Source organism: Onychostoma macrolepis, chromosome 01 (assembly GCF_012432095.1).
Source record: "Onychostoma macrolepis isolate SWU-2019 chromosome 01, ASM1243209v1, whole genome shotgun sequence".
Lineage (NCBI taxonomy): Eukaryota > Metazoa > Chordata > Actinopteri > Cypriniformes > Cyprinidae > Onychostoma > Onychostoma macrolepis.
This window is the reverse complement of record NC_081155.1, coordinates 33450949-33475010: the sequence shown is the minus strand read 5'-3', so window position 1 is coordinate 33475010 and position 24062 is coordinate 33450949. Positions and strand designations below refer to the sequence as shown.

Genomic DNA, 24062 nt, shown 5'->3' with positions numbered 1-24062 from the left:
TACTAAACTGTTGTAGAAGAGCCAAAGCTGTGTGTCATTCCTTTAATAATTTCCCTTTTGTATGTTTCAAAAGGCCATGCTTGCATCAGCGTCAGTGGGTTTATTTGGATATCACACAAATTCCCGTCCAGACAATCCACTGATTTGACTGACGTGGACTTTCTGCATTAGTATATTTTAGTTTTCACTATTTCTTTCCCTCGCTCCTCTAATTCTTCTCTCTTTTTCTTGTTTACTCACGTGTCATATATGTGTGTGCGTGTGAACAGCGATGACCCTATTGTCCCTCTGTGTCAGACGTGTCTTGAGAAAGGCTGCCTCTCTGTTTCCTCCAAGATGAAGGTTGCCAAGAACGACCTGGCCAGTTGCCGAGAACGTTCCTCCGGTGAACGGCGGCGTTTTGTGACATTTGGGGGTGTGACAGAGATGGAGAGTACTTCCTGGAAAGAGGAGGAGAATGAGGAAGGGGGAGAGGGACAGGGGGACGAGGCAGAGAAGCTTCGATATCTCCTCTCGATGGCTCCTGTTGCTGTGCCCACCATAGGGCTGGGCGCCATACTGACAAAGAGAGCGGTGGGCAGGTAGGGAGAGAAAGAGAAGGATAGATGCATAAATACATGCACATTCAGGCACAACTGACCAAAACGCGCACACATTTTTCTTTGAGGGTCATTGATAATATTAGTCAAGAGGCTGCTGTACACCTAAAACATAATATAGTATATAGTGTACTACAGTACAGTAATATATATAGTATAGTATAGTATAGTATAGTATCGTATCTAATAATATATATTATTACATAATATAGTAATATATGTATTTATAAGTAATGCTTAATATATATTGCAACTGAATCGGTCATAATATAGTTTCTGATGACTATTTTCTACTGTCTTTCCAACCAGTTATAATTAACTGTCCCTTTAAGTCTTCTGTGTAAGTGTTGTGAGGATGAGGATCAAATATATAATAATATAGAAATATAAAAAATTAAGTATATAGAATTATATTTTTATATTAGAAAAAGATCAAATAAATCTGTGTGTATATATTCACATTTATATTTATAAATAAATTATATAAAAATATAAAATGAAAAGTTAAGAGAAAGTTTAAAATAAAAGCGAAATAACTTCTAAGATATAAATTTGCTTATTGTTTAGTGTATTCCAAATAGACTGATATAATTTTTCATCTTAGTTGCATTCATGCCATGTTGGAATTACCGAAATTATGAGATTCCAACTTGGAAAAAAAAGCGTTCATATGGAAGCAGAATAATGACAATAGTTTTTGAAACAAAGCATGCTGAATTTCACAAATCGAAAAAAAAGATGCATTGCAATTAACAGTGCTTGCATTTTAATGCCTTGTATTTCCAGGGCTTGCATTTTTAGGTCCTGAAATTTAACATAGTTGTTTATTTAAGCTGTGAATATTTCAATTCTAAATATTTCACACACATTTTCATAATTAAAAATTCAATAATTCATATTCACCTTCCAGAATTCACTTCCAAAATATTCAATCTGTTTAAAAATACGATGTATAATATTCGACAGGCAAATTTCAGTCATTTTATTTCACTTTCCAAATTTGCTGCTACAAATTTAGTGGTTAAAATTCGGCAGAAAATTCAGCTTTGCACATCCGGGAACCGCAGGAATAGCAGTAGAGCACCAATGCATGATCTCCAGCTGATGTCAGCCGCTCACCAGCAGGTGGAGCAAGCCGCTGTTGATGAAGCAGGCCATATGTGGATCAAGTCACTCATTTACAAAAACTGATTTGCAGAAATGGAGCTAGAGCTAGAAGTTTTGATTATCGGGGCCAGTATAAACATGTGGAAACGCTGATTGTGTATATGTTTAATTCAACATTTTCGCTATTTCCCGTAGCCAACATATAAGCAGCTTTCTCTACCACAAAGGAGATTATAATGCTCTTTTACCCAACGCTGAAGTACAGAACTAACATTACATCTAAGGAAGACATATATTGCTTACGGTTGTTTAGTTGCTGTAACTCTGTATCATGGCTTGTGAGATGCTGTGCTGTAATACTGGGGTTCCCCTCATAGGTCACACTCCAGGATTCCCCAACGACGCGTAACGCGCCTCAGTGAACTAATACAGTGATATAAGACCTCAGATCTCAGAATATACTTTATTGATGATTATGCGAACTAAATGGACAGTTAAGCAGATGTAGAATATGAACGAACGCGCAAGGTTTCACGCTGTTTCCCTCAGAAATCGGTTAAAGAAAACACATTATGTGGCTCAGTAGTGCACTAACACAATAACAGCTATTAGACTTGTTTGAGATGCGCCTCGCCTCAAATGTAGGGAGAGTAGGCGTCTGCAGTGAGGGGAGGAGTGAAATAAGCGCAGTCAAGATGGACAGTTCTGACCTCTCGAAGTGGAACAGATAGACTATACGAAATCAAAGGCGGATATCGCATAAAGCCTGGTTTATACTCGACATGTCCGCAAGTTCTCTTGGGTGCACGCGCCAAATATGACGTCATCGCGGTGTTAGCAGAAGTTGGCTTTAGGTGAGCCCGACCTCATTTCGCGTGGCGGTGTGCACGACATTTTTTTGAATTTCTCTTTATATTTATTTTTTGTTATTGCTATTATCGAGGTATTTACTGTTTTGTATTCTGGTTGTGTATGTATTTTATTGCTTTGACTGTGAATGTTATATGTTTAAAAAAAAAAATTTAAATAAAAAAAACTCTTTTCTAACCGGCATGCATCTCGCAGTGATCACCGGTGATCGGTTCTGCAGATTTTGCTCATCTCAAACAAGCCTATTAAAAGACCAAACTCAGATCTTACTGATGATCCAAACAGATGCAGATATGAACACAAGTTACGGAACGCGCAAAACTGCACGTTAAACATTTCCCATAAAGATTTTTTCGTGTTCCAAAAGTTATAGTACATTCCTAGTGACTAGACTCACTTACTATAGGTGAAATTTTGCTAATACCTCCCTTAATGTACAAAAAGTGCACCAATATTTTATACTACAACCTTTGGAAAATGAACAATTCCTTTTGAGGTCTTACAGATTTTTTGTTTATGTTTTAAAAATGAAAAAATTGAATTGTACATACAATAGGGGAGATATTGGCAAAATTTCACAACGTACTACAACCTGTGGAACATGAAAAACCCTTTTGGTGAATTACTGTAGTTTTTTTACCAACAATTACCAACATCAATAATAACGATCACACAGTTGTTTTGTATCTAGAAATGTACTACAACCATTGGAACATGAAAAAAACCTTACCAGGGATCTTTTATATGTAAATAATTGTGTACTGTACATACAGTATATATATTGGCAAAATCTCATCTGTAGTAAATCACTATGAGCAATACAAGCTTTACAATTTGACTGTGTTATTTTAAATGTTAAAAGTCATTTTAATTTAAATACATTGGACGTTTTAACCCAGTCGGTGGAATTGTCAGACGGCACCTTGGGTGCGATAGCGTGACAATGCTTTCTCAGGTTTACATTTGCTGCACAAATATACCTAGGCGGTTTTGAACTCCTTTTTTATGTTGATATAAAGTGGTTGCTTACTGTTAAAACTAATCGTGGTATTGATATCTTTGTAGGACTGTCGACTGTAGATCAGTGGTAAGGGAAAGCAACGAAAATGCAGCGCGTTGCTTTCTTCCGACCTCATTTGCATGCCTGTATATAGTTCGCATAATCATCAATAAAGTATATTCTGAGATCTGAGGTCTTATATCACTGTATTAGTTCACTGAGGTGCATGCGTCCGTTGGGGAATCCTGGAGTGTGACGTATGAGGGAAACCCCAGTATTACAGAACCGCGTCACACAAACCATGATACAGAGTTATAGAAATAAGCAACCGAAAGCAATATATGTCTTCCTCAGATGTAATGTTAGTTCTGTACTTCAGCGTTGGGTAAAAGAGCATTATAATCTCCTTTGTGGTAGAGAAAGCTGCTTGCGTGTATGCTACGGGAAACAGCGAAAAAGGTTGAATTAAACATACACACAATCAGCATTTCTACATGTTTATACTGGCCCCGATAATCAAAACTTCTAGCGCTAGCTCCATTTCTGCAAATCAGTTTTTGTAAATGAGTGACTTGATCCACATATGGCCTGCTTCATCAACAGCGGCTTGCTCCACCTGCTGGTGAGCGGCTGACATCAGCTGGAGATCATGCATCGGTGCTCTACTGCTATTCCTGCGGTTCCCGGATGTGCAAAGCTGAATTTTCTGCCGAATTTTAACCACTAAATTTGCGGCAGCGTATTTGGAAAGTGAAATAAAATGACTGAAATTTGCCTGTCGAATATTATACATCGTATTTTTAAACAGATTGAATATTTTGGAAGTGAATTCTGGAAGGTGAATATGAATTATTGAATTTTTAATTATGAAAATGTGTGTGAAATATTTTGAATTGAAATATTCACAGCTTAAATAAACACCTATGTTAAATTTCAGGACCTAAAAATGCAAGCCCTGGAAATACAAGGCATTACAATGCAAATACTGTTAATTGCAATGCATCTTTTTTTCGATTTGTGGAATTCAGCATGCTTTGTTTCAAAAACTATTGTCATTATTCTGCTTCCATACGTTCATGTCCTCTTAGACCTCATAATTACAACTTTCTAAACTTTCAACTTTTTGAGAGCTCTGACTCGTACCACCTGACTGCCACAACGTCATAAAAAAACACTCAAAATGGCAGCGGCTTCAGCTGTAAAATGTAGTTAAGCTCTTAATATTCAGTTAGTCTACAAAAATAGCAGTTCCTATAATTGATTATTTGTTAATGTCATGATACAAGAAAAAACTACAAATTAACGAAAGACACAATTTGATGTTGCTAGCACAGAGTTGAATAAATCTAATGTGCTGCTGAACTATAAGTGTATTATTACTGAAGCATTTGCATAATGACTTCTTGTATTGCAGTTTTGTATATTGATTACACACATTCATTTAGCCATTTATAGACATGGAGAAGCAATTCTAAGTCCGAGGACGTGAATAACATCTAGTAATTACAGTAGAAATGGCACAGCAATGAACATACCATTAGTTTCTATTTTATTTCATTTACTTCACAAAATGACCCTTTTAGACACCATTGTCTTCTTAGAATCAAGCAGTAATATTTGGTCCTGTGATGTGAAGTATATCGACACACAATTGCTTGTTAAGGACCGCCTGCTTTCAGAAACCAGTATCAAATGATCTGAACATACATGCAGAGGCTCACCCTCATGTGTGTTGGAGTTTGTGTGTAGTGATCTTAGCAGTGATGCTGCATTTACAGGGCATGTTGATTTCATCTCACTGGGGTTTATGAAGGAGGACTCATGCCTTGAGAGAATGTTAGCATGATGCAAGCGACTGTAGCACCACTGAATGAATGATGCTTGAAACTGTTATTATTTTGGCTAGGAGGGCTTATAATTGAGGCTGTTAGCATGATGCTAACAACTGTAGCACCCCTGAATGATGCTAAAACTGCGCTTTTTTTGGCCTGTTTAGGATTAGCTGTGAATCTAACTTACTTAGAGTAAGGTGTTTATCATGATGCTAGCAACATAGCACTCATGAATGATACTTGAATCTGCTCTTGTTTGGGCTATTTAGGAGGGAAATTAGCTGTGAATGGCTTGCAGTGAGGCTGTTAGCATGATGCTAACAACTGTAGCATCCACAAATTGTGTGAAAAATGAATGTTTTTGGTCTGTTTAGGAGAGAAATTAGCTGTGAATGCCACAGTGGTGGTGTGGACTGAAATTTCAGAGTCTGAAGAAACGGGGGAAAAAGATGAAATATGTGTTTGTGCTTGTGTAAGGGAGTAATAAAGTGTGTTTCTGTAGTTTTGAGTAACTGCAATGCAGTTGCTTTGGTTCCCACTGGACTGCATCTTGCATTGCCTGTATCTCTCTGTCCTCCCCCCTCATTTTTTCATTTCTGTCTGACTCATTGTTTCTCTCTTTCCTTCCACACCTCGTACATTATGAACTAACTTACTCAGTGGAGATGCAAACCCTGAGCCTCCTCCCATCATGCCCCCTGAACCTCCGAACCCTGTTATGTTTGACCTTAAAAGGCCTTTGACCTCCACCGAGCGCAGAGTGCTGGAGGAGGAACTGGCTGAGAAAGCAAAGAATGAGATGGAGGATGATGAAGAGGACGAAGAAGAAGAGAGGCAACCAGATATAGAAAAGGATGACATGCTAGCTCGTAGAACAGGAGCATTTCAGAAGCCAGGAAGCGGGACTTCATATAACAGATTCCTCCCGCAGCCGCGTTCCAAGAGAGAGGGTGCTACAGCAGCTTCATTAGCCCAGAAAGGAACAAGTGGAGAAAGAGATCTCCAATACCTTGAAAGAAGCATAAAGACAAAGAGAACCAAGATTGGACAGAGGTGGGACAAGAAAGACTAACTGGCAGTCTCAAACTTCTCATTGTTGATAATGCATGAGTCTAACATGCTTTGTGCCGTGGTGGAAAATACTCTTTCCTTTTGAGCACAATATTTATATTTTAGTAGTGTTGTCTAAGGAAAGCATGACTTTTAGCTTGTCTCATACTTGGTTAGGGAGTTACTGCACTATTTGGACAAAAGACATCATGATACCTTGCTGATGAGTGATTTGCTAAAGATTAAACTTCGTTAAATTGTTCATGTTTTTAAAGAATAACTAAGTATTACATCACAGCAAAGGTAATCAAAATATAAATATAGAAGTAATTATTTAAATATCTAAATTATTTATGGGTTGTAGAAATAATATAAATATAAATTATTTAAATATAAATAATCAGCAAATTAAATATCCAGTATTGACCAATACTGATAAATAATACAATTCCAATGTTCGCCGATTACTGATAGTACTGATACTGTAAAGTGCATCACTAATTTTTTGCCTGGCAGACAATATATTGGGGGAAAAACATAGATTTACACTGAAAGAGACACAGAGTCTATCTAGATATCTAGAAACCAAAATGCTTCGACCAATAAGCAATCTTCCAGAATTCCTTAGAAGCCAATTTGCAATAGCAAACACCCAGAATACCACAGCAATGAGCTAAAAATCACTCAAAACATCTCACAGAACAGTTTAATTTTTGTTCTTAGGAAAGTGTTTGTAGGTGTGCATTTAACCTGCTTGCATTAAGTTTTGCCTTGGAGAGTGTTGCGTTATGTCAAACTGAGTTTCATTTTCCAAGTTAGTTATCAGCATATGCTGTTTTGACAGAAATGAACCAGTCGAACAAGTAACAAAGACACCTGTTCCAGTTGCTGTAGTCACAGAAAAGAGCCCCGACATTGTGCGTTCGTCTGCAACTAACACCAATCGCTCAGGCGGTTACGATGATGATGATGATGATGATGAATGTGGGGATGACGATCAACTGCCAGGTTTTGAGAAGGATGACATGCTGGCACGAAGGACTGGATCTTACCAACCAAGTGCAGGACAGGCTTTTAATGCTTTTCTGCCCAAACCTGGTGCTGTTAAACATAAAATCACTCCTTTCAGTGGATCGCAGTCATACCTCAAGCCAAGAGAGCAAGAGACAGCCCCATCTCTGGACAGGTTAGGACCCTTTGGAAATTAAGCATTTGCCTGTGAATGCTTCTTTTGTGGTGTCTTTGCAAAAGGAGATTGTTTAAATTGGTGTTAATACATTTTTTAGATGTGGATTTGAGCTTGTTGTGTGCAGTTGATTTTCAGAGTTCAGAGAAGAGATGAATGTCTTGTGCATCAGTGATTTTTGGTGGCTATTGTCTGTTTACTAATATATTTGACTGGCTTGGAGTTTCTTCACAAAACTGAATTATTCTCTTTGTTTCTAATCTTTGTGTGTATGTGTATATATATATATATATATATATATATATATATATATATATATTATATAATATAATATAATATATATTTGTCTACGTGTATATAATTCAGTCGTCAAAACAATACCTAGTTGACAACCCTTTAATTTTTGTTCACTCTGTTCTTTGCACTTGTTTTCTCTGTTCTCTCTGGCGATTTGTGTTTTGTTGTCAGAGAACAGAGCCTCAAGAGCCTCAGCCTCCCTTTCACAGCACTGCCTTGCTTTAGTAACCATGGCAAATTTCTCAGCTTCACCCTTAGCTCTGTGGCCCCGCCCCCAAGAGATGCTGAGGACACGCCTAGGAAGTGCCCTCAGATGATGGACAGGCAGGAGGCGGGCTCTGTGGGTGAGGTGGGACATGAAAGTCTTATTAAAGATGAGACTATTACCAAAAGCCCCTCCCCCAGACCTCACCAACCCCCACGTCGGCCCCTTTGGCAGGAAGACGATGATCTCCCCCCAATGTGAGAAAGCACTTTCAGGACCAATTAACTACTTTTGAAAACAGCTCTGATTGAAATGTATTTTTGTATTTCTGCATGGAAAGAGATTGTGTCCCATGCCCGTGTCTCTGCGTTTTATCACTGTTTCACTTTACTTTGCTCATTGGTGAAATGGCTATCCTTAAAGGGTTAGTTCACCCAAAAATTTAAATTAGCCTGTGTTTTACTCACCCCCGAAGCATCCTAGTTGTATATGACTTTCTTCTTTCAGACGAATCCAGTCGGAGTTATAAAAAATTGTCCTGGCCCCTCCATGCCTTACAATGGGGTAAGCGGGTGCTTTTTGTCAACAGTTCAGAAGTAATACAATGTTAGTTCAGTTCCGTAATAAAAACGGGGGGTGAATAAAGGCCTCCTGTAGCGAATCCATGCGTTTTTGTAAGATAAATATCTATATTTCATGTGTAATTAACACTTTTTTTCTCACTTCCGCTGACTGTTGTACACGGAAGCCGTCCAGGCAGAAGACGTAGGACCTCAACGTTGCGTGATTAGTGACGAACGCGGAGAACAAAACAAAACGCCGGTCACTAATTAGAAGCACAAAACGAGGATTTGTAAAGAAAAATGTTGGAGGATTTTGATATAAGCCAAGAGGAGACTGGTTTTCCTTTGCTAAAGTGTTTCCTTTGCTAAAGTGTTTCCTTTGCTCCTGCATATCTCAGAGGCGCGTGCAAGACGCCTACGTCCTACATCATCCGCCAGAACGGCTTCAGTCAGCGGAAGTGAGAAAAAATGTATTATGTTTGCAATATGGATATTTATCTTACAAAAATGCATGGATTCGCTAGAGGAGGCCTTTATTCACCTCCAAGAGCTGTGTGAGGGACGTTTTATTACGGAACTGAACTAACATTTTATTACTTCTGAACTGTTGGCAACAAACACCCGTGCATTTACCCCATTGTAAGGCTTGAAGGGACCAGGACAATTTTTCAACATAACTCCAATTGGATTCGTCTGTAAGAAGAAAGTCATATACACCTATAGGATGCTTCGAGTGTGAGTAAAACAGGGTCATTTTCATTTTTGGGTGAACTAACCCTTTAAAGGTGCTGTAAGGGATTTATTAGTGAAAAGCAGGCTCTTTTTTTTTTTTTTTTTAAGAGTTTAGCTTTGCTTATACGTGTCATTAGAGGGCGGGATTTTGGATAGAGCAGGTGGTTTAATGCAGTGACTGACCTCAGGGGGGAGTTAGTAAAATGGCTAACATCACTTACAGCACCTTTAAAGTCAATATGAAATTCTGTTGAGAACTCATTTTACTGACATGTTTTGTGAAATCAGATTAGGAAAGTACATTAAGACAATGTCGTGTGTGTGTGTATATATGTGTATATATATATATATATATATATATATATATATATATATATATATATATATATATATATATATATATATATATATATATATATATATATATATATATATATATATATATATATATATATATGTAAAATAGTGAGGCAACCTTTTATTTTGAGGGGTAGACCTAATACAAAATAGACATTTAAACAACAACAAAAAAGGTCTGTAATTAGTGTTTTATTATGTTGAACCATTTTGTTCTTTAAAGCTTAACTTTATTTACATTGTTTTTTATCCATTAATGTTCTAGATTCAGAGCTACTAGTGTTTCTGACACAGAGTAAGTTTCTTTTCCTTTCTCTCTGTATTTCTTACTGTTGCTGCAGAACTGAGCAGTTGCATGTACTGTAAACACAAGCATTCGGCAGTGTCTCTGTTCACGTGCAGATACAACCATCTTCTAAACTGACATACTCTCTCTTGAACTTTGTGCATGCATATTCAAAAGTCAAGCCTGCCCCTACACATGCATGTAATAACATATGTTTGAATCTTTCTCATGGTTTGCTGTGGTGGATACTTCAGCTCCCTGTATTAAAGGAATATTCAGCAAAGAAAAAAGAAAATTCATTCATTTACTCCATGTCGTTCTAAATCTATATGTGACCCTGGACCACAAAACCAGTCTGAAGTAGCACGGGTATATCTGTAGCAATAGCCAAAAATACATTTTATGGGTCAAATCTCTGAAAATAAATAAATAAATATCAGTTTCAATTGAACCATATGACTGGTTTTGTGGTCCAGGGTCACATATGACTATGTGAGGGAGAAAAACATGAATGTGCTACTCTCTCTTTTCTTTTCCATGCATTTATAATAAATTGGAGTTTACAAGCTTCTAAAAGATGTAAATATGACTCGTGTGCACATATTTTATATTTAATGAAGTCAGCTGATTTGTTGTTAAATAACTAAAATTTTATATGGTGACATTATGATAATATGGGTTTTGAACAACATGAGAGTTTCTTGAGCAATTAGAAATTATGTTGTCAATGTACAAATGTACATTTTACTTTACTTTTTCTTGTAGTTGTTCTGTTTGTATTGTTCATGGTCCTAATAACCATGTGTTGCTCTTGCACTAACATTTCGTCCATTTAACCATGTCATTCCTCTTTAACATCATACTGTCATTTTATTTTATATATATATATATATAAAAATTTATCAAGAATTTTCTATTTTCGTGCCTTCAGGTCTCAGAGGAAGAGATGTGTTGTTATTTTCGATCTGGCATTGATTGCACCTTTCCTTCTTCAGCTAAAAGCGTTACAGCACTTGTAAACATGTCTATTTTTGTTTGTTATTCAAAGGAGTATGAGTTTGATTGACATGCGTGATGAAGAGGATGAGATGGCCTGCCTTCGTCCACACAGCCAATCACGACATGAGCACCTACACAACCAGTACAACAAACTCAAAGAGGAGGAGGATCAGTGGCAGGACGTGAGTCATACAAACCCACACAAGCACGTTTAATGAGCTCACACGCATAAGTGTGTACATTCTCTGGCTTCTGTGTGTAGGACTTGGCTCGCTGGAAAAATCGGAGGCGAAGTGCATCTCAAGATTTGATCAAAAAGGAAGAAGAGAGGAAGATGATGGAGAAGCTAATGACAGCGGATGGAGGATCTGGCCATCGCAGGAAGAGCATCAAGACATACAAAGAAATCGTAGAGGAGAAGTGAGACACAAACTGAAATCTCTATACCCTCCTGATGTAGCAGATTGTGGGGTTTGGTGAATATGAAGTATTGGCATTGAAATACAGAGTGCAAAATGGACTGCTTTTTAGTGGAACTGCCTTTTAGAATTGATCTAGGCTTAGGGTCACTAGGCTTGACTAAAATACACCGTCTGTGATGAGTATGCTTTTAATTTTTGGATTAAAATTAATTTAGATGAAGAATTTTAAAAATGTCAGGTCAATAGTCGTGATGATATAATGAAAAAAATAATCTTTCTCCAAATCAGCATATTAAAATGATTTCTGAAGGATCATGTAATACTGAAGACCAGAATAATGGCTGCTGAAATTTCAGCTTTGCATATTAGGAATACATTATATTTTAATAGAAAACAGTTATTTTGAATTGCAAAATTTTTGATTAATAATACTTAATGAGCAACAGAGACTTCTTTTAAAAGCATTAAAAATCTTCAGTAATGTAAGTAGTAATAATCTTTTGTTATTTCTTAGAGAAAAAGAAAAACAATATTTGAAAACTTTTGTCCACTTAATAAAACTTATGAAGTGTGACCAACCACCTGCAAACCCTTATGACTGTATGTCAAGGTCAGTAATTATGAGATAATTTTTGATAATGCAGTGTTAGTCCCCCAAAAACTTTTATTATATTTGAATATTTATCATGAATATATATTAATTAATTAATTATCATTCTAATATGTAATTGACATTCTATTGATCTCACTATTTCTCTTTCAGAGAACGTAGGGAACAGGAGCTACATGAACAATACTGTAAGGCCTCCACCGCAGAAGAGAAAGCAGCTGTGCTTCAACGCTATGCTCTCCGTTTCACCATCAGCGATGCCATACTGGAGAAACTCCAGCTCCCCAAACTCCCTTCTGCTGCTCCACCAATGCACACGTCACCTCTTCATCAACCTGAGAAGAAGCTGACGTGCACCACCTTAGTAGAAGCAGAGATCCCAGAGCCTGAACAAACTACCCAAACACACCACAGTGTCCATATAGACCAGAAGACTGCGCAAAAACAGGCACCGGCACAGCCCAAAGCCCCTGAACCATCACCTTCTGAGACCACCAAAGCTCCAGAAGTCCTGCCAGCACCCACACGAGTTCCTCCGGCTCCATCAAAGCCTGTACCCCTGATCACCCCAAAACCCTACAGCCAGCCCAAATTCAGCCAAGGCCTCCGCAAATCAGTGAAGGCAAGAATATCTTTCCCAGGACTATAATCTCTAGAACAGCTTAATCTAACAATGGCAAAAAAAGTCTCTGCATATAAAAACTGGGTAGGACGGCTAGAGATGCTGAGATTTTAAAACTTTTTGGACCTCCTAATGTGATGATCTTACCAAATTGATTATCTTACTATGTGATGATTTTACAAAAATATAAAGGCAACTATAGACCTGTTATTACTGAATGAGAGACCACATGCTATTATAATACAAAATGCTTTTTACAAAATTAAATAGTTGGCTTTTAATATTTAATGACTATGCCTGAAGCCAAAGCAGAGTTATTAAAATAAAACTAAGCAAAATAGTTAAATCAATTAATACATTTTTTTTAAGAATTTACTTGGAGTTAAGTGAATGTACATCCATTTCTTAAAATCTTTTTGATTTGAAATTAGATTTTTATTTATTTTTTCTCAAATTTTCCACGGTCTCCAGACCCATGTTTAAAGCCCCCTGAGACAATGATTTTTGGGTAATAATAATCAGCTTAAATAAATGTGTGGTGTTCGTTTTTATTACAGAGTGATGGGCTGATACGTGTGAATGGTGACAGCACTCAGCGGGAGAGCAGAGAGAGGGATGATAGAGATTCTATGTCGTGTCCTCAAATCAACTTCTCTTCCTCACCTCCAAAGCCAGATACTCAAAGTCAACAAAATGAGGAGCTCATTGTTCTAGAAGCCTCAGAACACCAGCAAAACTTACAGACTTCCATTTCTGACAAGGAGAATGAAGTCATAAAGGAGGAAAAAAAGTGTTCTCTTAGTCCTCAGGAAGAGAATAGCAAAGAAGACACCTCAACTACGCTGTCGGTGTCAGAACCAGAAGGTTGAGAATTATAATATTAGCCATAGGTTTTAATATTCAGAATATTTGTGGAATATATACAGTTGAAGTAAAAAGTTCACATACAAATACTGTGTTTTTACCTGAATGATCCACAGCTGTGTTTTTTTGTTTAGTGATAGTTGTTTATGAGTCCCTTGTTTGTCCTGAACAGTTAAACTGCCTTCTGTTCTTAAGAAAAATCCTTAAGGTCCTATAATTCTTTTGGTTTTCCAGCATTTTTGTGTATTTTTCAACAATGACTGTATGATTTTGAGATCCATCTTTTCACACTGAGGACAACTAAGGTACTCATATGCAACTATTACAGAAGGTTCAAATGCTCACTGATGCTCCAGAAGGAAAAACAATGCATTAAGAGCCGGGGGGTGAAAACTTTTGAACAGAATGAAGATGTGTACATTTTTCTTATTTTTCTTATTCTTATTCTTAGTTTTCAACCCCCCCCCGGCTCTTGGGGGATCGTTTTTTCCCACAGCTGTGGATCATTCAGGTAACAAAACAATATTAAGAATCAAGTGAATGTTAACTTTTGAATGGGGTCATTTTTATAAATTTAACAATTATTTTCTCTTGTGGACTATATGTAAACGCTGAACATCTTTTATTCAGGTCAATACTAAGTAAACAATAAGATCCCTCTTATTTTGGTAAAATAATAAATAAGTAACATTTTGCAGATTCTGTATGTACTGTGTGTATGTATGCATGTATGTATATGTAGATAGATAGATAGATTTACTGTGACTTTCAAAAATCAAAACTTCTTCCCCAGTATAAAAAGAAAATTTTTGGTAATTTAAGGGATAATTCACTCCAAAATGAAAAATCTGTGATCACTTGCTCACCCTCTATGCATTTCTTTCTTCTGTGGAACGTAAAAGAAGATATTTAGAGACAAGTCAGCAGCCTAAGCTTTCGGACACAGCCAAAGGAAGTCAATGGGCTACAATGTTGTTTGGTTCACAACATTTTTCAAAATCTTCCACAGAACAAAGACATGCATACAGGTTTGGAATAACAATAGAGTGAGTAAATAATGACATAATTTTCATTTTTAGGTGGACTATCACTTTAATTAGTAAAAGTAGTTCAATTTTTTGCAGCTATTCACTTTATATTGACCCTTAGCTGCCCACATTTCACATCAGCGACATCCATTAGAGTAGGTGTTAAAAAACTTAACCCTTAAGTGCAAATACATACAAATTCTAATTGAGCAAAAATAAAAATTTTAAACAAAGATAAAATGATCAAATGTGACTCATTTAAAGCAGCGGTAGACGGAATCAATTTTATATTAACTTATAGTTTCCTATTTCATCAGGAAAGCAGCCAGTGCCTGACACGATGATGAAGCGCAGCTGTGTTGTCACGACAACCATAGTGACAGAACTCACTCAGACACACCCCGTCCCACCAACTGATGCGTCCAGCACCGAGGAGGTGGGCCTTGATTTCTCTCCATTCGATCTTTAATAAAACATTTATTCAATGATTTTCAAATACATCAGCTGATTCTTAAAGGTAGACCCTTGAGTTGCGATTAAGTTAAGAGTAGTCTTCATTATTTTGTACGACATCTTGTTTGCATCTTTGAGCTTGATACTTTATTCTGATTGGTCAGTGCCTTTGCATTCATGACTACTAAACTGTTTAACTGACCCAAATGTGTAATTTCCAGTCTTATAAATAAAATAATTCAGAATAAATCATGAATAAAAAATAATCATTTTCTGACTGTATGTATAGCTGACTGACAAAAATGAGCTGTGTTACAAATAAATAAGGGATAATATACAGTGTTTTATACATTAATAGCATACCTTTAAAAATGGAGGTGAATGTGCTACTGTGTATTCTATTGGAAACCTGCTTTTATTTCCATTTTGACTGTGAAAACAGGAATGATTTTCTTTTCATTCCCCCTCAGCTCGATTCAGTCCATAGTTCATGTGATGTGAGTTCAACTGCCGAGTCAAGCAAGGCTGAGCAGACTTCACACTCGCTCTCAATGACAGGTAATACAACCCCACTTTAAACTCTCATAATGTGATGACCAAATTAATCCCTACTCCAACTTTCCCACTTTTAGTTATTCGTTTACCTCCTCTAAATCCTCTTTTGAGTTACCTTTCTTTCTGGTTTATGTTTTTCTACTCTTTTCTCTTGCTTTTTGTCTCTTTCATTGACTACCCCTCTGTCATTTGGTGTGCGTGTGGGTCTGTTAGAGTCCTCACATACCTCTAATAGCTCTAGGTTACGCTGGGAGTTCTTCACTCCAACAGGTAAAACCGATAGATGAATCACACAAGGCTTCCTTCCCCATGAACGGCAGATGATCCATCTGCCCATCGCTGATCATCTCTCGTTTGTCAGCCTCCTTTGACTTCTCTTGTGGAGGTGCATTGTATAGTAAATGCTTGTCTGCTGAGGGCATTATGAGGCACTGCAGACTTTTTAACTGTTTTTTGAGTGTAGAGGAGAGTGGAATAAGCTGTGCCACTTTACCTTTAGTTGTCATAAAGTTAAGGACAAAGGAGACAGATGTAAAACATTATTATATATTATGTTATATTATATTTATTGGCCAATCTCAAGTAATATACATGGTTATACAATTGCAATTTACCAGTATACAATACAATATATGATACCTGTATATAGTTATAGACCCGGATAAATTTGCTTTGACATAAAATTCATTTTAATTGCCATGTAGAAAATGTACTTTGACTTTGATTTACTGGTCTATATATATATATTTACTAGCATCTTACCCCACTCTTTCCTCATCTTTCCTTCTAAACATAGAGTTGTGTGTCATTTTGTCCTCATCAGGCATCTGTAGCATGGACATATGTCAGCACTCCATGACTATAGATTAGATTTATTTAGTCTGGTCATTGTACAGTCGTGCACAGAAATTAAACATGTAGAAATTAAGATGCTTTTTTCTGTTGTTTTCATGTCTAGATTTACAACTCTCAGAGAATAGATCCTTCTTGTCTTTGCCTCTGCTTATACCAGGTATTCATATCCATCTCTGGTGATAGAATCACAAGTGCGCAGCTACATAAAGGTGTAAAATCATTGATTGAATCCCTCAAACCATATTTGGAGGTGCTGAAGTCTATAGTAACACAGTGAGACCTGTCAAAATCTGATCATAAGTGGATACAGGAGATCAATGGGAGATGCTAGTGAGTAATAATAATAATATATAAATAGGGATCACAAGATGGATGTTAGTGCCGGGTGTAAATAGAGACATCATGTCTCAACACTTCTTTTTTTTCTGTGTCATTTTAATGTTTTATGTTCTGTGTATCTGTGTACCAGCTTGAGCTCCTATGGTGCTATTTCTTTCATTAGCACATGAAGAGATTACTGTGTATATGATGGGTTTCTAAAGCCACAGTTCTTCTCTTCTTTCCTCCACAGAGGGGATTGACTACTCCATTGATTGTGTAAGTACTTAAGTTGTGCCAAAATCACACTCACGCTTCCTGAATCTCTCCTTATTTCCTTTTTCTGCATTTCTTTTCACTCTTTTTTTTCCTTTGTTAGTCATTCATTGTAACTAGGGATGTGCATTTTGGCCATTTTGGCTGCTAGAGTACTGGCTTGAGGGGAACAGATTGTATTTGGCATGTTTGCCATTGCATTGCTATTCACTGAAGTTTCAGTGTTTCGCACCAATAGCTTTACGCTTTCAAGGCAGCGTGTCAAGTTATAACACAAATAGTTAAAAAGTGTTGATGCATCTAAAAAAACAGCATTCTGCTGCATTTAGTTGTATCTACTGTAATACTATTTATTAATATTTTATAAGAGCTTTTATATTTTCAGTTTTAGTAATTTTATATAATTTTGTCTTTTTTATTTATATATGTGACCCTGAACCACAAAACCAGTCATAAGGGTAAATTTTTCGAAAAGTTAAATAAATAAGCTTTCCATTGATGTATGGTTTGTTAGGATCGGACAATATTTAGCCGAGATACAACTATTTGAAAATCTGGAATCTGAGGGTGCAAAAAAATCTAAATATTAAGAAAATTGCCTTTAAAGTTATCCAAATGAAGTTCTTAGCAATGCATATTGCTAATCAAAAATTAAGTTTTGATATATTTACGGTAGGAAATTTACAAAATATCTTCATGGAACACCTTAATGATTTTTGGCATAAAAGAAAAATCAATAATTTTGACCCATACAATGTATTTTTGGCTATTGCTACAAATATACCCCAGCTACTTAAGACTGGTTTTGTGGTCCAGGGTCACATATAGCTTTGATTTATTTTTATTTTTATTTCAGTTTTTAGTACTTCAGCTTAAATATTAGAAATGTTGTCTTGGCAACCAACTGAAATAAAGTTTTAAGTTTATTTTTTTATATTTATATATATACGGTGTAAGTTTACAGTAAAAATCTAAAGAAATATGATCCAAAAATAAAAATTTTTATTGTTGTTTTTGCCAGTCTGAACAAAGGTTTAAAATAACCAGTTAAAACAAGTTACTGTCCACAACTGCAAAGTACCATTCAAATTGTTACTGTAACAAATCACAAAATAAAAAATGAGGCCCAATTTTTGCAAGTTGAACAAAAACATCAAGTTACACAAATGAGTTTTAATAATTGGTCATTTATTTTGAGTACTCATGCTCATACCTAGTTGGAACAGCATAGATGCACCCTGTCTTCTTACCTACTTTCCTTTTTTCCTTTCTGCTTCTGTGTGTGTTTGTTTGTGTGTTTGTGTGTGTGTGTGTGTGTGTGTGTGCGTGCGTGCGTGCGTGAATCAGATTGAAACCCCAATGTTGAACCTTGCAAAAAGGGTTGATCACTGGACATGGGATCCTAATGAAGAGCGTAGACGTCAGGAGAGGTGGCAGCAGGAGCAAGAACGCCTGCTGCAGGTACAGTAGCCAGCTTGGGGTTTGTCTGAGAGAAGTGAGCACCTGCTGTTCCGTAGAGACTGTAACGACTTTCTCTGTTGTTGTGTTCTGGTTAGCATTTTACCATCTGTTCCTGTCTTCCCTTCACATTCTCAAATCTATCACGCTTTTTGTTGACTTTTTTTTATACCTGTGAGATACAAAAGGAGGAATTTTCAAGAATGTGTTGATCGGTCTTGTCCATGCAGTAACAATAAAAGAGGACTGAAGCTTTTAATTTTCATAAAGTTCACAAAAGCAGTTGTGTATTTATGTTGGTTTCATACCATAGGGGTGTAGCCATCATTTCAAAAGTGAGAGGGACAGAAATGTCTAATGTACTAATACCTTTTTTTTTTTTTTTTTTAATTGACAAGTCTTATTTTTTCTCTTATTTCTTATTTTTGATTGGCTAAGAAATCAAATGCACTGCTGGGCAATTACCAATAATTTGTATTCCATAATATTTTCGTATATTTTCCTAATGACAATTTTATGATTTGTTTATATAAAATTTTTTCCATTTTTATCACAGAAGGTGGCAGATTAGTTTCGATACTAATATTAAACGCTACTTCAATTAGCACTGCATTATTCATAACTTTATTTATTACCTGGAGAGGACTTGAAAAACACACATAAACCATATATTGTGGCAGCCGTGTGTTTAATGTCTTTACGTTTCATCAGTCAAACTTTTCTGCTTTTTATTGCTTTTAGCTTATACAGCGATAGCTGGATGCTTTTGGGGGTCAAGATTTTTTGTAAAGAAATTATTACTTGTTCAGCAAGGATGGATTAAATTGTTCAAAAAGTGAAAGCAAAGACTTTTACGTTATTCCAAATCCTGAAAATGTTGTATCATGGTTTCCACATAAATAATAAGCAACTTTAAGTTTTCAACATTTATTTTAGATAAATTACAAAAAGTAAAAATTATTGTCAAACATTTTTACATTTCATAAATATCAAACAATTTTCTTAGAGTTCCTCCATTTGACCTGAATAAAGTGTATCATAAAAATAATATGATTCCCATTCGTTGTTATTGCATAAAAAAGGGCAACCGGTACATTTTTCAGAATTTTTCCTTTTGTGTTCCACAGATGAATGTAAAGTTATGCAGCTTGAAACAACATAAGGTTGAATAAATTATGACTGGAGTGAACTATACCTTTAATCTCTCTTTTTCTTTTTGTGCAGGAGAAATATCAGCGAGAGCAAGAGAAACTAAAGGAGGAGTGGGAGAGAGCGCAGAGAGAAGTGGAAGAGGAGGAGAGGAGACACCATGAAGAGGCACGTATTTTAACTGTTTCACGTGAGATCTAATTGGTTTTTAATGACCACTAATTAGCTCTTAATCAATAGGAAAGGCGGATACTGGAGGAAACCGTGACCCCACTGACACCTCGCACCTCAGGTTTACCATCCAGTATGGTGACAGAGGCTCCGTCCCTCACCCAGCCCTCGGCCCCACATGACACCATTGTCCTCTCCTTGGCTGACTGGGAAAGGAAACAGGAAATGTTGGAAAAACAGGCACAGACAAACCAGAGTAACGGACTTACACACAGGTGGAGTACATACAAACTCCATTAGGAAAAAAATCCCTTTTCCATGAGAATGGTAACTTGCTATAGTAACAAACTCTACAAAAATTTTAAATTACAATTTTAATGTCAAATGCAATTTAATGGTATTAAAGGCTAATTTTGATGTACTCTGGCAACCTGTCATTGGAAAAGGTGTAATGGTCAAGTACAGATGCAAGTGTTGATATCATAACTCTGCATACAGGATATGTCTGAAAGGATGTTTCAATGTTAATATAACCTCTCTAGCCCTGATCAAGTAATCACACCAGCTCGGCAGAATGGTCAGAGAACTGAACCTCAGGAGAGCCAAACAGCTACACCACAACTGCAGTTTATACAGGGTAAGACACTAACCTTGGGTCAAAATGGATGTCCTAAATGACAAAATGTAATTTATAAAATAACACAATTTTTTTTTTTTTTTTTTTTTTAACATGTTTACTAAAAATATTTATTTTTCTTGGTTTCATACATTTTTGATAATGTTATCTACAAAAAAAATATATAATAATAATAATAATAATTCATTTGTCAAGTGAAGCAACCATCATGTAAAAAGTAACTTTCCTTGTGCCTTGAATACATTCAAAAATGTTTTCAAACACAATTTTCAACCTGAATTATTATTATTATTATTATTATTATTATTATTATTATTATTATATTCATATCATCACCTTGATTTGGAGGACAAGAGGTTTATTTAAATTTTTAATATTAATTTTATTTTTTTCATTAATATCAAATAATTCTATTAGGATTACATCAATTGACCTGAACAAAGCTTTCATAAAAAAAAAAGAAAGAAAATATCTGATATTGTTTCCTTAGTACACACATTAAGCTCTAAAATGGTGCTTTTTTGAATTTCTCTCTTCATGCCGACTTTGATTTGGAGGAAAAAAGTTTTCTACAAATAGCCAAACTTCTACCAACATTTCTGAAATCTTTAAATAATAATTTTTTTTTTTTTTTTATATATAATACAACTTCAAAATAGCCTTATTAAAACTTAAAAAAGAAAATACAAGAACATATTTTAATGTTTTACTCATCTGCCACAATAATGTTTACACATACAGGTGCATCTCAATAAATTAGAATGTCGTGGAAAAGTTAATTTATTTCAGTATTTTAACTCAAATTGTGAAACTTGTGTATTAAATAAATTCAGTGCACACAGACTGAAGTAGTTTAAGTCTTTGGTTCTTTTTACTGTGATGATTTTGGCTCACATTTAACAAAAACCCACCAATTCACTATCTCAACAAATCAAAATACTTCATAAGAACAATAAAAAAAAAATTTTTAGTGAATTGTTGGCCTTCTGTAAAGTATGTTCATTTACTGTATATGTACTCAATACTTGGTAGGGGCTCCTTTTGCTTTAATTACTGCCTCAATTCAGCGTGGCATGGAGGTGATCAGTTTGTGGCACTGCTGAGGTGGTATGGAAGCCCAGGTTTCTTTGATAGTGGCCTTCAGCTCATCTGCATTGTTGGGTCTGGTGTCTCTCATCTTCCTCTTGACAATACCCCATAGATTCTCTATGGGGTTTAGGTCAGGCGAGTTTGCTGGCCAATCAAGCACAGTAACACTATGGTCATTGAACCAGCTTTTGGTACCTTTGGCAGTGTGGTCAGGTGCCAAGTCCTGCTGGAAAATGAAATCAGCATCTCCATAAAGCTTGTCAGCAGAAGGAAGCATGAAGTGCTCTAAAATCTCCTGGTAGATGGCTGCGTTGACTGTGGACATCAGAAAACACAGTGGACCAACACCAGCAGATGACATGGCAGCCCAAATCATCACTGACTGTGGAAACTTCACACTGGACTTCAAGCAACATGGATTCTGTGCCTCTCCACTCTTCCTTCAGACTCTGGGACCTTGATTTCCAAATGAAATGCAAAATTTACTTTCATCTGAAAAGAGGACTTTGGACCACTGAGCAACAGTCCAGTTCTTTTTCTCCACAGCCCAGTGAAGACGCTTCTGACGTTGTCTCTGCTTCAGAAGTGGCTTGGTAGCCCTTTTTCTGAAGACGTCTGAGCGTGGTGACTCTTGATGCACTGACTCCAGCTTCAGTTCTCTCCTTGTGAAGCTCTCCCAAGTGTTTGAATCAGCTTTGCTTGACAGTATTCTCAAGCTTGCAGTCATCCCTGTTGCTTGTGCACCTTTTCCTACCCAAATTCTTCCTTCCTTCAACTTTGCATTTAATATGCTTTGATACAGCACTCTGTAAACAGCCACACCTTTCAGTAATGACCTTCTGTGACTTACCCTCTTTGTGGAGGGTGTCAATGATCGTCTTCTGGATTATTGCCAAGTCAGCAGTCTTCCCCATTATTGTGGTTTCAAAGAACAAGAGATACCCAGAATTTATACTGTAGGGATGGTCATTTATTGAAACTCAAATGTAAATATTCTAATATTTTGAGATACTGATTTTTGACTTTCATGAGCTGTAAGCTCTAATCATCAAAATGAAAACAAAATTTTTTTTTAAAATGTTTTACTTTACATGCAATGAATCTAAAATATATGAAAGTTTCACTTTTTGAAATAACTTACAAGAAAAAATGAACTTTTTCATGACATTCTAATTTATTGAGATGCACCTGTATGTGACCCTGGACGACAAAACCAGTCTTAAGTGTCAATTTTTAGAAATTGAGATTTATACATCATCTGAAAGCTGAATAAATAAGCTTTCCGTTGATGTGTGGTTTGTTAGATCGGACAATATTTGGCCGAGATACAACTATTTGAAAATCTAGAATCTGAGGGTGCAAAAAAATCTAAATATTGAGAAAATCGCCTTTAAAGTTGTCCAAATGAAGTTCTTAGCAATGCATATTACTAATCAAAAATTAAGTTTTGATACATTTACGGTAATAAATTTACAAAATATCTTCATGGAACATTATCTTTACTTAATATCCTAATGATTTTTGGCATAAAAGAAAAATCGATCATTATGACCCATACAGTGTATTTTTGGCTATTGCTACAAATATATCACAGCTACTTAAGACTGGTTTTGTGGTCCAGGGTCACATATAGAAAACGGTTACACTTTATTTTAAGGTGTCCTTGTTACATTACTTTTAAGTACTGAGTAGTAGTTAATTAACTACATGTACTTACTATAGGGTTAGGTTTAAGATTAGGGTTTGGCTTAGGGTTACTTGCATGTTATTATGCATAATTTATTGTTATAATAGTAAGCACATGTAACGTGTAATAACAAGAACAACTTAAAATAAAGTGTTACCTAGAAAACACACTGGATGCTCAATTAAAACAGCAAATTAGGAGACACACATGCTTTTTCTCTTTGTGTTATTACAGATGGCTCTTGGAGCTGCAAGTCTAACGACAGACAAGAAGATTTGAAGAAAACTGCCTCACTGGATCGTAAACAGAGTCCACCTCAGAGCCAGACCACAAAGATGAGGAGGTGCGTGTGTGTGTTTGTGGGAATGCATGCTGGCTTGCATACACACATGTGTGCCAAAATGCTGCTTGGCTTTGCTATGAGTGGAGGATGTTTTAAAGATCAGATCATATGAGGGTTTTTTTTCTGGCACATGGAACATTTCTGCATATGACTTGCTTTCACAGTTGTGTGTCTCTGTGCTTGTGTGTATGTGTGTGCGGCTGCTGGCAGGACTGGGTCGTGTGAAAATGTTTTAGGGACGCACCCATCAAAATCACCCACACCATCACAAGACACGCCACCTCCATCACCCAGCAGGTATGAGCCTATCCTCCAACACATACTCAATCACATGGAGATACATGTATGTGTGTGTGTGTGTGTGTATGTGGAGCATTTTAGTAATAGGCTTCGAAAGCATTTGTGCGCTTCACCCAGACACAGCGACTGTGTCATGCTGTTG

The 24062-nt window shown here is 36.3% G+C and overlaps 1 protein-coding gene across 11 annotated transcripts in view; it reads left to right on the top strand.

The window, feature by feature from the left end:
* The window catches only part of limch1a (LIM and calponin homology domains 1a), a 55052-nt gene that overhangs the window by 25110 nt on the left and 5880 nt on the right, over positions 1–24062 (top strand). For 3 of the 11 annotated variants that reach the window (XM_058772734.1, XM_058772692.1, XM_058772758.1), the window contains 19 exons: positions 270–581; positions 6069–6461; positions 7303–7644; positions 8188–8403; positions 10064–10093; positions 11133–11265; positions 11346–11503; positions 12020–12115; positions 12269–12737; positions 13295–13601; positions 14947–15065; positions 15553–15640; positions 17064–17089; positions 18434–18547; positions 19769–19861; positions 19934–20139; positions 20407–20501; positions 23512–23620; positions 23831–23917. In XM_058772734.1, the coding sequence (XP_058628717.1) occupies positions 270–581; positions 6069–6461; positions 7303–7644; positions 8188–8403; positions 10064–10093; positions 11133–11265; positions 11346–11503; positions 12020–12115; positions 12269–12737; positions 13295–13601; positions 14947–15065; positions 15553–15640; positions 17064–17089; positions 18434–18547; positions 19769–19861; positions 19934–20139; positions 20407–20501; positions 23512–23620; positions 23831–23917 (3393 nt within the window). Of the gene's footprint in view, positions 1–269; positions 582–6068; positions 6462–7302; positions 7645–8187; positions 8404–10063; positions 10094–11132; positions 11266–11345; positions 11504–12019; positions 12116–12268; positions 12738–13294; positions 13602–14946; positions 15066–15552; positions 15641–15850; positions 17043–17063; positions 17090–18433; positions 18548–19768; positions 19862–19933; positions 20140–20406; positions 20502–23511; positions 23621–23830; positions 23918–24062 lie in introns of those variants that run through there. The other 8 variants (XM_058772749.1, XM_058772766.1, XM_058772701.1 and 5 more) reach the window with 7 other exon arrangements.